The sequence below is a fragment of the Episyrphus balteatus genome, chromosome 3 (genome assembly GCF_945859705.1).
Source record: "Episyrphus balteatus chromosome 3, idEpiBalt1.1, whole genome shotgun sequence".
NCBI lineage: Eukaryota > Metazoa > Arthropoda > Insecta > Diptera > Syrphidae > Episyrphus > Episyrphus balteatus.
This window is the reverse complement of record NC_079136.1, coordinates 24740857-24758059: the sequence shown is the minus strand read 5'-3', so window position 1 is coordinate 24758059 and position 17203 is coordinate 24740857. Positions and strand designations below refer to the sequence as shown.

Below are 17203 nucleotides of genomic sequence, written 5' to 3'. Positions count from 1 at the left end.
TAATTTATCGAAAAACAATTAAAATACGATAATTTTGCAATTTAAAATAGCTATGATACCAATCTTTATTGATGTTTATTACTTCGATCAAAGCAGACAAAAGGTAGTAAATGGTTAGATACTGTTAAAAATGTATGGTTTTATCAAGTAGATATTTATACTGATATAAGGATATTAATCCCTCTTAAGTGGTAGTATTAAGCAAAATTCATGGAACTATTCATTTCCACATACATACAATCATATATCAATAAAACACAACTTTTATCACATAATTTTTTGAGGGCATTTGTCAAACTAACTATTCATTGAATTTCGATAAATCGACCGTATTCAAACAAAGATAAGATTTTAAGAAGCCTATAAAGAATACTTTGAATTTTCTAGAATAATACTCTGATTTTTTGTTCGACTTGGACTAAGCTTATTAAACTCTTGCATCATTTGAGTTTACTAGATCATTCAATGCTGAATATAATTTCTTCAAAATTAAATCATGAAGAACACCTTTAATTTATGCAAACGACAAATAAAATCGAACCAAAACCCAAGTCGAAATAATGGTGCACTGATGAGTTTGTTCAAGGTATGTTCAACTACCTCGACCCCTATTAACACGATTGAACAGAGGAGGCATGTCTGGAAATGTATCACAACATCCTACGTTATTTGTGTAATTTTTTAAACCTGATGGTATAGATTTTTCATTCTGTTATTTCAATCTTTTATTATCAATTCCTTTTTTTTTTCTCTCGAAAACTCCTTTTCACCCTTAAATGTTTCTTGATACGTGGAACTTCTATACCTAAGTCGAATTCTGATAATGGAAGAAGAAAAATTTGAAAAACTTTGACTTAAGGAAATGAAAACAAAAATTCGAAACCTACTGTTTTGTACGCAAATTTTTCAAAAAAAAACCTCGACTTAAAGAGACTTCAACCTAAGGAAGTTAGAGTTATGGAAGTTGTATTATTTGACATTTAGTTCCCCGCTTACGTTCATAGTTCTTTTGATTTTCGATTTAATTCTTATCTAAGCAAAAACATCCTACTTGTAATTGCTCTTATGGTAAAAAATCAAATAGGGGTTCAATGCTAATAGAAACATTTTTTGCTTAAAATTCTTTTTAGTCTAGAAAAATCGCATGCCTACAAGTCATGAGATTTTCAAGGTTTAACCGCAAGATGAAAATAAGATAGAATACCAAAAAGAAGATTTTAGGCAAACAATTTTTCTTTTCATTCCTAGGTTTACCCATTTTTCAATTTATTTTAATTATTTCACTGTTTTAAATTTCAAGCCAAAATAATGATCAATCCATTTTTAAGATTTTCCATGACGGAACAGGACAGTGTATTACTGAATCGATTTCGATAAAACTTAATTTAAAGAAATGATAATATTAAAAAAAAAAAATAGAAAAACAAAAACTTACATCATTGGGATTTGGAAAGTTTGGATTTTGTGTTGTGGTAGAAGTTGAAGTTGGTGTTGTATCTGTCAGTGATGGCCATGGAAAATCAGTTGGACCTTCTGCAGTAGAACCAGGTGGTTTTGTTGACGAAGTTGATCCTATAGGGGAGATGGTAGAAGTTGTAGTTTGACCTGGTGGTAGAGGAGTTAAAGTGGAAATTGATGATGATGTTGTTGTTGAGCTTCCTTGATTGTTAAGTTTATCAAGTGCTCCATTTAATTCATCTTGTATATCAGCTTTCTGTACAGCTAACACAATTGTTGACACAGCCAATGCAATTGCCGCTAAGCCAAAAAATATTGCAAAATTCTTTGCAGTAAGGACTATGAATATTATGAAAAAAAAAGGTTAATAGATAAAATACAAAAAAAATATGTTCTAATAATTTTTTTTTATTTACTTTGCATTTTCCTTTGAAATTAATAAGTATAAAATAAGGATAAGCTGTCGACTTCCGTTAACTTGCACTTCTTCAATTATAGATCTTTTTGTTCGTACACTCATGAAGCGACTAGATAATTTTTTTGACCACATTTAGCAATTGGATTTATAAAAGAGATATTCATTCTTTTATCATTCATAACCTTATCATAAAGACAAGTGCATGTCATTAAAATTAAGTTGGTTTCCTTGTTAATATATTTATTTTATCCATTTATTACATTGGTAAAAATAAAAACCAACGTCAAAGTCCGATATAAAAGTTTTAATGATTGTACCTACTTTATTGAATACGTTTTGGATTTCCTTTCCAATATTTGAATGTAAAGTTTACCGATCTTAGCACCTTTAATAAGATTATGAAAAAAAAAAACAAAACTCATTCATGGAAAGTGTACAAAAGTATGCAATCGAATCTTTAATACAAAATACATTTAAATATTGAATTCGCTGTGGTAAAATGGTGAATAAAATTTAATTATTCATTCAAATTCAACATTTCGGATAGGCACTTAGATGAGATTTCAATAAATATTGAAAAAAAATGTTCCGGTGCTGATGTCTAATTCTTGAATCGACTGTTTGTTTTAGTTTGGACTGACGCTTCAACGGTTATGAATTGATTGTCTACTGAAATAATAAACTACCACCAAATATTGGCGTTAAAGCCTCCTAAAGTTGTAACTCGGAATTTTGATAACAGTCGGAGATATTGTGTCACCTTAGAACAATTGATCGATATCATGATGAATTGTATACAATTGGTAGGCACTTGCTTGTATATATTTGAAACGTGCGTCTGTTAGTGATGGATTTGGCTTAAGGTACTCGTACTGTTAAAGTTGGAATTTTATTGTGATTTTTAAGTGATCGATCTCACCTTAAATTTGCATACCTAATTCAAAAAGTAGCGTTACCTCAACATAGCCGTATTTAGGGGGGGGGGGGGGGGTTTGGGTGTTTACCCCCCCCCCCGAAATTTTTTTTCAGAAAATCAAAAGATACCTATATTATAAACATATACAAGTCTAATATGTGCAGCTTAATCCAGTATGTAAGCGAAAATAAATGTATCGATTTATTCAGAGACTGTAGTACCTACCAACGCTAGGAAATAACCTCGAAATCTGGTAAAAAGCGGGATTTTCGATTTTCTAACGGGAATATCTCAAAAACGCGATGTGATAGAATTTTTCTGAGTTCGGATTCCAGCTCAGCACATAAAAAACCTTTAGAAAAGTATATCTTGGTTTCTGTAACAAAAACCTTGTTGGCCATACTCAAAATAAAAAAAAATGCGATTATACTTTTGCAATGGAAGAAAAACTTATTTTTATTTCTAAAAATTATAAGAGAAAGTAACGGGACATTTTGTTCTTCTCAATATTCTTATTTTTTGATCCCCTTTAACAAAAAAAATAGTAGGATGTGGCTGCAATACTCGGTTTTATATAAATAGCATTTTTATATGGTGCGGTTATACTTTTGCAAAGCACTGTATTTACAACATTTCGTTATTCTTTTGTTTTAAATTATAAAATTAAACAATTTCAGTTTATTGTTAAATTTCAAAGTGAAGTATAACACTGGTCAACAAAATTAAACTTCTTTTTTGTTACAGAGACCAGGGTATACTCTTCTATAGGTTTTTTGTGTGCTGAGCTCGAAACCGAAGTCAGAAAAATTCGATCACATCACGTTTTTGAGATATTCCCGTTTCTTCCTCGAGAAATCATAACTTGAAATCAAAATGTTTGGGGCATCTCATATTTATTTGCTTTTAATAGCAAATATCGAAAAGGTCTGTACCAATCGCTTTCAAAATTTGACACAATTCTTTTAGAAACTGTTACAAATTTAATTTAAAAAAAAAAACAAGTAAACGCTAAAAAATAACTTTGAAAACTGGTAAAAATCGGCATTTTCGATTTTCTAACGGGAATACTCCAAAACGTGATGTGATAGAATTTAGAAACCTTTAAAATATAAACTTTTTTTTAGGTCTTTGCGGGTTTTTAAGCCTTTAAAGTCGGTGGACTTATGTCGTTTCTGAAATAAACGAAATTTTTGTGGTAAAACTTTTGTTTTTATTTAGCTATAGTTTTTGAACCCTACTTTCGATTTTAATAAATTAAATAGCAGTAGATAGAGTAAATCTTTACCTTTTTATAGATGTATAACTTAAAGGCTTGCGTGTCATGATGTTTGCCAAAAAAATTTAAAACTGGTAAAATGTCATATTATTCAAGAGTTAAAAATGCTGCCACCACCAGAAATCTGGCTATAACTTTTGAATTCTGAGTACAATTTTAATGAATGTAATAGATATAGATAGAGTAATTCTTTACCTTTTTGTAGATATATAACAAAAGGGGGTGCGTGTCAAGATTGCTGCCAAAATAATTTAAAACTGGTAAAAAGTCATGTATTTAACAGTCAAAAATGTTGTCACCGGGTGAAAATTTTCTATATATTTTGAACCCTTTCTTTCAGTTTTCGTATTTTGGGGGGTCTGACATACTTAATTTTTTTTTTTCAGAAGATGAATAACTATACATAAATGAGAAATTTCCAAAAAAAAATTTTTGGAAAAAGTGGACTTATGCTGTTTCTGAAATAAACGATTCAATTTAGAAAATTGACGAACAAAAATCAGTATAAGGCATACAAAGAAAACAACTTTTGGCTATCGATCTGAAGCTGAACATTTGAGACTCGTTATTGATAATAGACTTTATAAATGAATGCTAATAGAAATTTTTTTTGCTCAATACTTTCGTTTTTGGCATTCTAGTGTCTAAAGTCTAGAAAAATCTCATGTCCGCAAGTCGCGATTTTCAAGGTCAAAGCGCGAAATGGAGATTTTCAAAATTAGCAAAAATAGACGATAGTATTATATACAGGCTGTATATTATACACATATGATACATGATTTCAAGGTATTTTTTAATGCTGATTCCAAAAAATCTACCCTTTTTTCATCTTATTTGACTGTATTATAATTCTTCCTTCTTGAACTTTACAATTATGAAAATGATTGTTTTTCTGAATGTGTGATTTTTTCTTTCTATTTTCTTTCTTGCTCTTTATAATTTAAGTATTGTGGTATTAACAGTTTTTTCATTTGTTGCGTTCACAATAAAAGTTCAAAGTCATTATCATCAGGTTCAAATTTTTGCAAAGTCTTCACTCTCTGAGATAGTATAAGCATAATTCATTCTTAATAATAAAAGATAGATTACTCCAGAAACAGCATGATAAGTTTCCTCAAAGGTTCATTGAAGTCTTCAATACTAATTAAAAAATAAATAAACAAATATATTTAATGCAAGCTTCAGATATTGTTTCAAATAATTTGATTATTTCTATTTCAGATAAAAAATATACCTACATATATCTGATGAGATTAGATTTGAAGTGGGGAATTCCCATTTTTGTTTTGTATTAATTGCGATTATGTATATTTTTGTTTTTATAAAATCGTTTGTCTTAAAAGAAGGATAAATAGAATTTTCGTTAAATTCGGGTCTATTTTATTAAAGGCAATTGCTTTCCGCATAGGTTAGTTAAGGGAGTTATATACTCACGATATTGGTCATTGAGGATTACTACAATATACTTTTTATAGTCAGTGAATGTTGAACAAAAGATAACTCGTTTCTCTTTTTAGTTATAGCCTGAAAGAGAAAGGACTTATAATAGGGTCACTGTGGTGTATGTGTAACTTTTTTTTATAAACAAAAATCTGAATAAAAATTTTAAATTTGCTTAAATCATTCATAACCCAAGTTGAGGACTCTGAAACAACATTGATAGTTGAAAAAAAATGATAAATCTATAATTTCAAGTGAGACTGACCGGTAAATAGATTAATGTTTGATTAATGTTGATCAAAGTGGCACTTGTAATTTGCATTACTTGAGAGTGACTGTTTTTGAGTTACATAAAAGTGCAAGGATTTTCTCTTGAAAAACACTTGTATTTACCAATACCTTATATTTACAATATTACCTCGTCAATTAAATAAAATAATGTTGGGCTCAGTAAAAAATTTAGCAAATTTTAGTTTTTCAAAACTGATCAACTATGTACTATAGGAGATTTTTCGAGAATTTACGATATTGTTTACGAAGTAAGAGAGAGCAATGCGAATGCAGATGCGCTGTCATGTTCACCTCTATAGTTGGCTATTTCAAAAAAAAAAAAAAATGACCAAATAGAGTTTCCCTGTCAAAAATACCTTGTGGTAACTCCCTTTCTATTTAGTAATTAAAATTTAAAAAAATTAATAAATGAACAACTTTATGCAGCTGAGAGCTTTTGTTTTATTGACTTATCAAAACTATTGTTTAATTGACGTATAAGAAAATTAAATCTCAATCCAATCAATGAAATTTGACACAAATTGTGTTGGTTTTTCTTATCTTTTCAAAGAAAGAACATTGGATAAAGCTTATCTTGGCTTAGGAAAATAAAAGAAATGTATTCAATTACTTTTTTGACAACAATTTATTATTGTCAAAATATATTACTTTTTTTTGCAAGATAGTAAAAAAAGATTTATGTCACACTTATCCGATTACCAAAATCGTGTCAAAGATTAAACATTTGATTGAAAATTAAATCACCAAGTGGTTAAAGATTAACCGGCTTGCTAAAATTAAAGTTTCTTTTATTGGTCACTTATTCTGAAATAATAAAAAAAATATTCTAAATACTTGAACAAACTTTAATAAGTCTAAAAGATTTTCAATGTCATAATCATAAACAATATAATCTAAGTTTATCAGCATCGTGCGTTAAAGATCGAAATTCCATTTGAACATTGTACACAAAATTTTTTTATATTAATTTCTCACGTCTGTCATGTTATTTAACCAAAAAAAAACCTACTTTCAAATTATGATAAGATAAATAGGTATGTAGACTTGAACTCATTCAGATAACAAAAGTAACTTAAGATCGCCATCAACTTATTTTTATTGTATTTTAATTCATGATTCTTAAGATATTTTTACGGAACCTAATTATTTGAAGTACCTTAAACTCAATTCGTATGATAAGAATACCCCATCATACAGCTTAAAAATATAACTCAGCTTGACAAATATTTCTGATCTGCCAGTATTCTGAAAGCAGACATATTCTTCAATTGGTTTGTGGGCTTCTGGTTCCTTATTAGAGTTAACCAATAAACAAATTTCTCTAAAATATGATTTTAAAGAAAGTTAATCAAAAAGCTCTTTTTTAATAACATTTAATCACTTTATTTAGAAAAAAAAAATACTAAAAATTAAAAAATAAATTTGTTATAAGATCAATTTTCAAAACTATCTTTTCTGCTTTTGCAACCAAGCTCCAACTTTGTCTTTGTTCTCTTCCAGCCACTTGATATTATTCTTAACAGTTTCAAGAGCTCTCACTCTAGCCGCAGTACCTGCTCCAGCTTCAGGATATTTCGTGAAGAATTCTTGCATTTCATCTAATTGCGTTTGAGTTGAGAAACCCGATGTTATCGATGGAATCAAATTGCCCAAATATCTTTCATTCAAACCAAAACGTTCAACAAGTTTTAACCAATTTTCTCTAACATAATTCCAAACGATACTCTCACCAACTGGATTACCAGAAATGTATTGTAAACAAGTGAAATAATCTTGGCCACGAACGTAGTTTTCATCCCAAGCCAATTGGACATACCTTTTAAAAATTAAACAAAATAAAATAAATATTTTAAAATATAAACAAAATTAAGTAACCTGCTCAAGATCCATGGCAATTGAATACCCGCTAAACCATACATCATTTTGCTCTTTTCATTAGCATCAAGCTCATTGATAAAAAGATTCCAAACTTTTTCCCAATTTGCTTCAGTTCCGCTATTTACCATTCCGTAGTAGTAGATTGTCTCTCTTAAGTCAGGATGTGGACGTTCAGTAGGGTTTTCCAGCCATGTATTGAAACGTTTTGAAACTTCTGTGCTGCAAGCCTCCAAGCCTAGTGAACAAGATGCTGAAAGGGTTGTTATACGAAGACGGCTAAAATACAAAATCAAAAATTAACAATACCAAGATTAAAAATTACAAATTGTTAAATTCTACTTCTTTAAATGATCATCGCCAACAGTCCATCCAGAAGTTTCATAAGCGCTAGTAATGAGTTTCCTAGCATAAGTAATGTAGTCCTTATAAATATCAGTAAACATTAATTTGTTTTTCAATGAAGTCAGTTTAGAAGATGCAACACTCCATGGAACATAATCTAATTCCTTCGATAAATAGGTTGTAATGTCAAGTGCTGTATCGTAGGGTAATTGAGTTGAATCAGCCAAAGAGAAGGCATCGTTAAGAAGACTTGCCCGGTCGCCGATAGAAAATACCTTGAAAATATTTTTAAAATAAAAAAAAATCCAAAAATCTGAAAGGGATTCATACACTTGGATTCTCCACCAATTGAGCAACCAGTGATTCCCACATTTCTTTAGGATAGTTGACACGATAGTATCCTACTTGATTTTTGTTGAACTTAATCCATTTAACAGCAGATGGAAGCGTGATAATATCTGGAAATATAAATTTATAAATAAATTATTCCTTGGATTTCGTGCGATTAAGCCCTGATTTTTCAATCGTCAGAAGAATAAAGTCAGTTTAAAAAAAAAAACATTTATTTGTAGAAATAGGTAAGCCTTAACTGGAGTTTATGGCTAGTGAAAAATTGGCTCTAAATTTAAAAGAATCGATAAGATCTGTAAGCTCTTTGTATTTTAAAGCTATTTTTGAAACCATTTATTTGTGGGTTTTACCAGATTTCCACTCTAAGTCGAAAATATGCTCAAACCAAACGACCACTGACCAAAAAAAAAAAAAACGACCAAATCTAAGTTTGGCATTTAGCGAATGACCCTTATTGACCTCCGAGCAACAGGTCGCCAGATATATGCGAAAAACTGATTTTCGTGACATTTTGACCTATATAATTACTAACGCCGGCGCGATATCAATGCCGATTTTTCACATCTTCATTACAATGCCGTAACGAAGGTCTATACCAAAATCGAGCCCAGTAGGAATTTTTCCGCAGATTGGGGTAAAAAATGCCTAAAATTACTGGGCTATTTGAGGAATTGAAACATTTTGGACTAAGACTAATTTTCTTATCAAAATTAAAATAAAAGTATTTTTTGGAAATTTGTTGACCTATGTACTGAAATAATCCAGAAAAATTCAGATTGGTCATTTATAACTCAAAATATAGTTCGAATACTAAGTATATACAAATTTGATAAATGTAGGTATAGTGGACGTCTAGTACAACGAATGATATAATGTTCGATTTTCATTCACTATATCGAGCGCGTTCGCTATATGGATCGACTTTTCATTTTAAAAAATCCAATAATTGATTGGTAAATTTATTTATAAATACGTTTTTTGCAGCTTATATAAAATTAAATGGTTCTTCTATTTTTTTAACTTATATATAACAAAATTATTTAAAGAAAATAAATCAATTAACGACTTTGTCCCACTTTAAGTTGAGATCTAAAGTAAACATCTCAATAACTTCATATCAAACTATAACGACGCAATGAAAAAAAATTATTTTGAGATAATAATGTTAATCTTAAAAACCGTTCGTTATATCGAAAATCGCTATATCGTATATTCGTTATAGGTACTGGACGTTCACTGTATATGAAAATTAAAAAAAAAATTAAAAACATAAAATTCGTTCTTCAAATAAAAAAACAAACTCTTCAAATTAAATTGAGTCCCCAAAAAAGTCTGCAGCTTAATTTCTTTTTTAAAGATGCATTTTTTTATAAAAAAAAAATTTAAAACCGTTAAGGTCGTTTTTAAAAAACTTACTGTTTACAAATAATTTTTGAAAAAAAAAAGTTTTAAAATAAAGTTGGTATACCATTTTGTAGTATTAATCAGCACTTAAAACTACAATTTCAATAAATTCAATGTGCAATTTTCGAAAAATCGATTTTTCAAAAAACAAAAAAACGACAGACGGACTTAAGAGACCCACTTTTTTCACACTCTCTAAAAAAAACGGTTCTTCAGCAGATACCTACTAATAAAAATTATTTTCAAAAAAAAACTTTTAAAAATAGACAATGATTAAAAACTAATATTTGATTTTTTTTATAAAATCGTTGGATCCGTTTTTGAGAAAGCTACACTTTAAAAAAAATCTTTATATCGTCGGCGTAAGGCAAAATTGTTCTAAGTACATAGGATTTTTTAAGGACTTAGAAAAATTTTGCTTTACGCCGACGATATATCAAGTATCATTATTTTTGGTCCTATTCCATTTCTTTTACCAGCTCCGTAAATATGAAGAAGCATTAGAAAGTTTGTGATTTTAGGTTTTATAAAAAAAAAACTGAAGTACAAAACATTGACTTATAAAAAAAAATCTACTTACGTTCCTTAACATCATAGAAGAACCATGCTCTCTCCACATTTGGACTTTCATTTGTATAATACGTTAGTGGTATAGACCATTTATAACTACATAAAATATGTTGTTACTTTTCAATTCAATATGATCAGTAAAAACAATTGACTTACTTAAAGTTGGGTGAATCATCATAAACACCATTATAATCTTCTGGGTTCGATAGAAAACGTTTTTGTGTCAATTTATATTCAAGTTCAGAAATTTTTTCAATTTCAACCACTGGAAAACCCATTTGTTCAGTCCAAGTTCTCATTATTTCACTAAAATTATTTGTATAAAAAAAATTCAATAAGACTTCCGAAAGAAATCTAAACAAAACCTACCCAACATTCACATCCAAATTTAATTTATCAATTTCAGCCATAAAATCATCAGTAACAGCATTCGAGTATTTATATTGATTCAAATAATTAGTAACAGCTTTTTCGAATACTTCAGGTGTTAAAAAGTCTTCCATCATTCTAATAATCGATGATCCTTTTGAATATGTGATTGTGTCAAAAATTTCTGTAATTTGATCAGGATTTTCAACTTTTTGAATAATCGGATGAGATCCGAGTGTTGCATCTAAACTAAGTACTCCATGAACAGTTGCAATGATGAATTGATCGTCCTATTGTAAAAAAAAAAATATTAAAATACCCTAAAAAACGCTGAAAATCTTACCATTTTCCATTCAGGGAAGATAGAATGTACACCTTTATTTTCAATATAACTAGCAAAGCCCTCATTTAGCCACAAGTCGTTCCACCACATCATGGTGACTGTACAAAATTTAAGCCTCTTAGATTATTTAAAACTTATTCAAATGCAAGTTAACCTACCTAAATTACCAAACCACATATGAGCCAATTCATGAGCAACAACACTCGCGACTCTTTGTCTATTTACAGTCGAACTTGTACCAGCTTCGTAGAGTAGAGAAGTTTCTCGGAATGTTACCAATCCCCATGTTTCCATTGCACCAGAAACAAAGTCTGGAATAGCAGCCATGTCTTGACAACAAAAATATCTTCATAAAAGTTGTTCCTTCAAAACATTAATATCAACTTACCTAACTTTGGAAGAGGATATTCAACTTTGAAATATTGAATATAATGCTCTGTAATCCTTGCCCCACAATCCAAAGCAAAATCAACTTTTTGAATTTGTTCAGGACTGGCGAAAACCCTCATTGTAAATTCTTCTCCAATTCCTTGAGTTTGAATTTGTCTATGTTTCTCAACAAAGTCTGAAACAATAAAACACGACAGATAAGTGCTCATTGGAACACTTTGATTGAATGTTGTTTCCTTTAGATCTCCAAGACTAACAGTTTGCTGTTAAAAGGATATATTTATTGAAATTACAGGAACTTTATTTCAGTAACAAACCAATTCATTCATATTGGAGAGAGCATGATAGTCTTGATCTGCAGGATAGGCCAAGGTTATATTGAATGTTGCCTTCATTGCAGGTTCATCAAAGCATGGGAAGGCTTGACGAGCATAAGTTGGTTCAAATTTGGACGTAGCTATTGTTCTAAAGAGTAAATTCACTGTTCAGAGCTCTCATTGTTGCCATTTTCTTTTACTTACTTTGAACTTCCATCCTCTTTGATATAACTGCTGCTGTATAATCCAACAATTTTACCTTCCATTTGACCTTCAAAGAGTAATAGCAAAGATATATCAGCTCCTTCAGCAATAACTTTATTAGTATGCACAATTAGAAACTCGCGTTCTTTGTCCAAATCGAAGTAAGCAACAGTTGTGAGTTCTGGTGCTTTTACAAGTGAGACATACGTTATGGTTAAATCTTTAACATGTAGAACGATTTGTTGAGTTTCTTTGACAACCTTCAAGTCAATAGTTTCTTGGCCAGAAAATTGACCGGAAATTTCATGAGGATATAAGTAAAGATCATAATGTTTGGGTATGATGTCTCCGGGAAGGCGATAATTTATTACCTGTGAAAAGAATATAATTTTTTTTTTAATTAAATGATATAGTGTAGGCTTTAATTTATGTAACCGAAGTGTTACTTTCGTTAAAAGTTATTTTATAACATCTTTTATTTATTTATCGTATGTATTAATGTTTTAATGTATTAATGTATCGTATGATTCAATTCAAAATATGTTTCTAATTATGTATAAATATACATATATTCTAATTAGGCTTAATGTATTTTCTAAATATTACCGTATGCCCTTTAATGTACTTTATTCAAGTAATCGTATCATGCACATGCAACTCTAGTTAAGCTTGACAATGTAATCTTTAAGAAAAATAAAAGCTCAGTTCACAGTTCTTGTCCATCGTCTGAAGCGATAACATCGTGTTTTCTTATGCAAATTGTCTGTTTAGAGTAGATCCTAAAATGTGTCGTTATAACTTGAAGCAAATCATTATAACTTTTTTATCTTATCAAGAATCGCCCAAGAAAACATTCACATCAAGAGCGTCTCCAATAAGTCTAAAAACAAAAGGTAATAAAGGTTTAAGCACCAAGTCACCTCGGTATAATTATGGCGGAAAGAACTCGATAGATGTATTTTTCTATTGAAAAATTATATACATTTGCACTACATAGTTTATGCCCTAGAAGTTTCATGAAAAACTTATTAAACGCACCCAAATTATTCATAGACGAAGACTGTAACCTAGAAGATCGTGCGCACAGTATTTACGTACAATTTAAAATCAAAATAATTTTGTAGGTAGGTACAGTTTTTATTTTTTTAATTAAGAAATGGAAAAATAATTAAAATAAAAAATTTTCAATAGGTTACACTCAAGGTTGTAAAAACTAATTTATTTTTAATGCATTTGTTTTGCATTACAAATAAAAAAAAAATATTTATTGGAAGTAAAAATTAACATTAAAAAAATGTTATTGCAACTGAAAAATATTTGCATTAAAAATAAAATTTTTGTTAAAAATAAAAATAAATATATTTTTCTTTAAAAAAAATTATTGCAAAAAAAATATTTTCTTCATTGAAAAAAAAACATGTGCATTAAATATTTTTTTTTAAATTCGTCGAATTTCTTACAATTTTGGCTATATTATTACATTATTACACTATACATAGGTGCAATATTATAGTTGAAATAGCTAATTTATTGTCAAATCTCCAAAACTGATAACAAATTCGACGAATATTAAAAAAAATATTGTATGCACACATTTCGCAAAAGCATTTCTGCTACTGATAAAAATTAAGTTATTTGTTCAACCGAGAACCGAATAATTTTTGTTCAATGAATAATGTTGTTTATATCTTAAAAACGACAGAACTCCTTCCTAGATGGCCAAAATAAGTAGGTATAAAGATAGCCTGATATTCTGTTTTTTTTATTTAAATACGTATTTAAATCTCGTTGCAAAGTTTTATTTGTTATTTAAGAAATATTTGAAAATATTGACAAGACTTATAAACACTAATTTAAAACTTAATTTAGAACTGATAAGCTGAACATAAAGAGAAACTAAAAATTGAAAAGCGAGAGTTAAAAGCGGAAATGGAAACCTGAAAGACAAATTTTGAATTTTGGGCTGCTTTTAGAGTGCAAGTGCAGGCTTTTTTGTTTTCGTAACTTAAGCTGAAATTTTTAACATTGAAGTTTGAAAGGAAGGTAAGGAACCAAACTCCATACTTATGTATGTAGCTAAAAAAAAATAAATATTTATTATATCCCTGGATTGCAGACGTCGATAAGATTGTACTTTTGTATATACACTTCCATTTGCTTAAGTACACAAATAAAATTTTACTTAACTGGATAAAATTTTCGTTTCGTTTTAGTCGGAAATTTTAAGTTGCAGTTGTAAATGACTTACTCTTATTCAATATCACTGTAACTATGAGCAAACACAAAACCTGTAGAGCTTTTTTGTTGCAATTCCATTGATAAAAAAGCAGATGAACCAAAAGAAAATCAAAAATTGTCAAAAAAAAAGGTAAAAAATCAAAAATGTCCTAAAATATTTTTCGAATTAAAATTAAAATTTCTGCTTATATTAAAAAATAAATTTTTGAAGTACATATTCCTCAAAAACGTTGAATGTATCAAAAATTACAATTCGATACAATCTTATTTTTACTTTCGATATAGATAATGAATACGATTTTTCATACATTTTGTATCCTCTTTTCAAAATTCACTCCTCTACTATGTATAATAGACTGATTCAATTTGATGTTTTGTTTGACCTTTAGTCCAAAATAATGCGTTTCGCCCAGGCACAACAGTTGGGCTCATCAGTAAGATGCTGTTGTACCCTTCTTACCCTCAAATTGAATTAATTTCATAAAGTCCATAAAACAAAAACAAATTCTTGTTTACGTTTTCTTCTTCTTCTTAATAGACTGATTCAAACAAAAAATTTTTTTTTTGTTCAAGGTATTGTTGAAAATATTTTTGGAAATGACGAAAAAAAAATACTGTAAAAGTTTCAGCCCTTAATGTTAACATTAAGTACCGCCGCATCGCAAATTTCTATTTCCCATACGATTTGTATGGGAAAGATTGTGTATTTGTGTTTAGAATTTTTTATCTTTTTAATGGTTCATCCGAAAGGCTTGACAAAATCATTTTCTTTTATAAAATTGTCCGCTCTACAAAAAAGCTCAAATTTTTTTGATTTACCCCCGCGTTTCGAAGTTATTCAACTTTAAAATATAAAAAGTAATTTTTTCTCATTTTTTGACGAAATTATTAGGTTTTTCAAAAAATTTGGCAAAATTTTCGGATATTTGTATTCTATGTTGTGTTTTGGTTTCACAGATCCTTTTTTATAACTCTCAAACTCCTAATACTATCATATTAGATTTCTTCAATAAATTCGAATTATTCATTTTTTCAACTAAAAATTATTTTAATTAATTTTTCGCGTCGGTTTTTTTTTTTAATTTTATAAATGCAATTTTGTAGAGCGTTCAATTTTATACAAGAAAATGATTAAATCTAGCCTTTTTGATGAACCATTTAAAAGATAAAAAATTCTAAACACAAATACACAATCTTTCCCATACAAATCGTATGGGAAATAGAAATTTGCAATGCGGCGGTACCTAATGTTAACATTAAGGGCTGAAACTTTTACAGTATTTTTTTTTCGTCATTTCCAACAATGCTTTGAACAAAAAAATTTTTTTTTGAATCAGTCTAATGTATAACTACGGTGACCATCCGTCCCGGTTTACCCGGGACCGTCCCGTATTTCTATAGCTTGTCCCGGGTTTTTATTTAAGAAACCCGGGACATATAAGTGTTCCGTATTTTGTAATTTGTCCCGTGATTGTCCCGTATTTTTACTTTCTCTGATTTTTGTTTTCAAAATTTTAAATACTTTGTACGGAAAACAAGAAAACAGTGGTTGGTAAATAAAAGTTTTTTAATTTTTCGTATAAAACCATTAGTTTTTTAAACTTTTTCGTCAATTTATTTAGTTTTAGCTTGTGTTTGTCAGGTTGAAAGCTACATCAGAAAAAGTTTTTTTTTTCGAATAATGAACAACATATGAAAGAGGAAAGAATCCGTTTAATTTCAAGAGTTTTAAGGACATATTAAATGTTGAATTGGATATTACAAAATTTTAAAATCATTTAAGTAAAATAAAATTAAAATGTTAAAAAACAGCTCTCACTATTTTGATTAAAAAAATATTTTTTAAGAAGTTATTAACAGTACGTATTATAATTTATAAACTCGTTTTCTTGATTTCTGACTTCCTCGTAAATGACTAAAATGATTTCAATGAAAATGTTCCCGTAAAAAAATTGAAGACATTTTGATATCAAAATTAGGAAAAATTATGAAAACTAATTTTATTAATTATTTTATTTATTTTTTTTTTTTTTTTTGAAAAAACCAATGTTTTCAAAACAATCCAACGAATTTTTTTATCTGTCCCGGGTTTTGCCCGTAGAAATATGGTCACCGTATGTATAACCCAACTATGATAATAAAATTGGTTTCAAACGGTAAGGAAAGAATCCTGAGAGATCAATTTGATATTTTTTTAAAATGAAATGAAGGGTACGCATCTTATGTTGAATGTTCGGAGTTAAAAAGATTTTAAAGGATTTTTTTAACGAATGAATCTTTTTTAATTTTTACTGAAGGAGCATTTTGAGACATTTTATACTGTTAATAAATTCGTAAGATTGAAAAAACAAAAACATTTCACCCGATTTTTGGTTTAAAATTATAATATTTCTATACGTCAAGTCAATAATTACAGGTTTAGGTGGCAGAGTTGTTGGAGCAGTTGAAGTTGTTGGCGTAGTCGGTGTTGTCAATGGCGTTGTCGATGTATGCTTAATTTCCTCCTCCAATAAATCAAGTTTTTCCCTAGCATCATTTAATTCGTTTATCAAACTTCCTTTCTGAACTGCTAACACAATAGTAGCTACCGTAAAAGCGGTTAAGCCTAAGCCGAGGCCAATTGTTACAATATTCGAGGTTACAATCATTTTTTTTTTTCTTAAAATTATATAACAGTTTAATTAAAATTCAATATTATATTATTAGTTCATTTTTTTCCTGATATTTAACATTAAAAGTATCACAACCGACGAAAGAAAAGTACACCGACCAACTAAACGATTAGCAAAAGCTGAATTCAGCAATAAGTCATTTATCATCCTTTTTTAATCTATAGGCCATAAAATGTTTATCTTTTATCAAGGTAAAAAAATTTAATATATATTTGCGATTAAAAAATATTACATTTTATTAATCGAGACGTCTGTGTAAGTTGTAGATTAAAGTGAAATTCGAATTTATTGACAAGAAGAATTAAGTTGATTAAACCATATGTAAT

At 29.0% G+C, this 17203-nt stretch overlaps 2 protein-coding genes across 2 annotated transcripts in view; both read right to left on the bottom strand.

The window, feature by feature from the left end:
• Positions 1–1995, bottom strand: part of LOC129915977 (glutamyl aminopeptidase-like) — a 41453-nt gene extending 39458 nt beyond the window's left edge. The window contains exons 1-2 of the mRNA XM_055995717.1: positions 1875–1995; positions 1436–1797 (exon numbers count right to left, since the gene is read on the bottom strand). Coding sequence (XP_055851692.1) covers positions 1436–1797; positions 1875–1881 — 369 coding nt within the window. The 5' untranslated portion in view covers positions 1882–1995. The remainder of the gene's footprint in view (positions 1–1435; positions 1798–1874) is intronic.
• A 5161-nt stretch (positions 1996–7156) lies between these two features.
• On the bottom strand, positions 7157–16969 carry LOC129915987 (glutamyl aminopeptidase). The gene is given in 12 exon segments (XM_055995737.1): positions 7157–7615; positions 7675–7953; positions 8017–8294; positions 8350–8477; positions 10355–10440; positions 10501–10650; positions 10714–11003; positions 11057–11154; positions 11215–11385; positions 11445–11911; positions 11968–12338; positions 16620–16969. Coding segments are annotated over 12 exon segments (2922 nt in total). The 5' UTR covers positions 16854–16969; the 3' UTR covers positions 7157–7245.
• Positions 16970–17203: the final 234 nt, after the last annotated feature.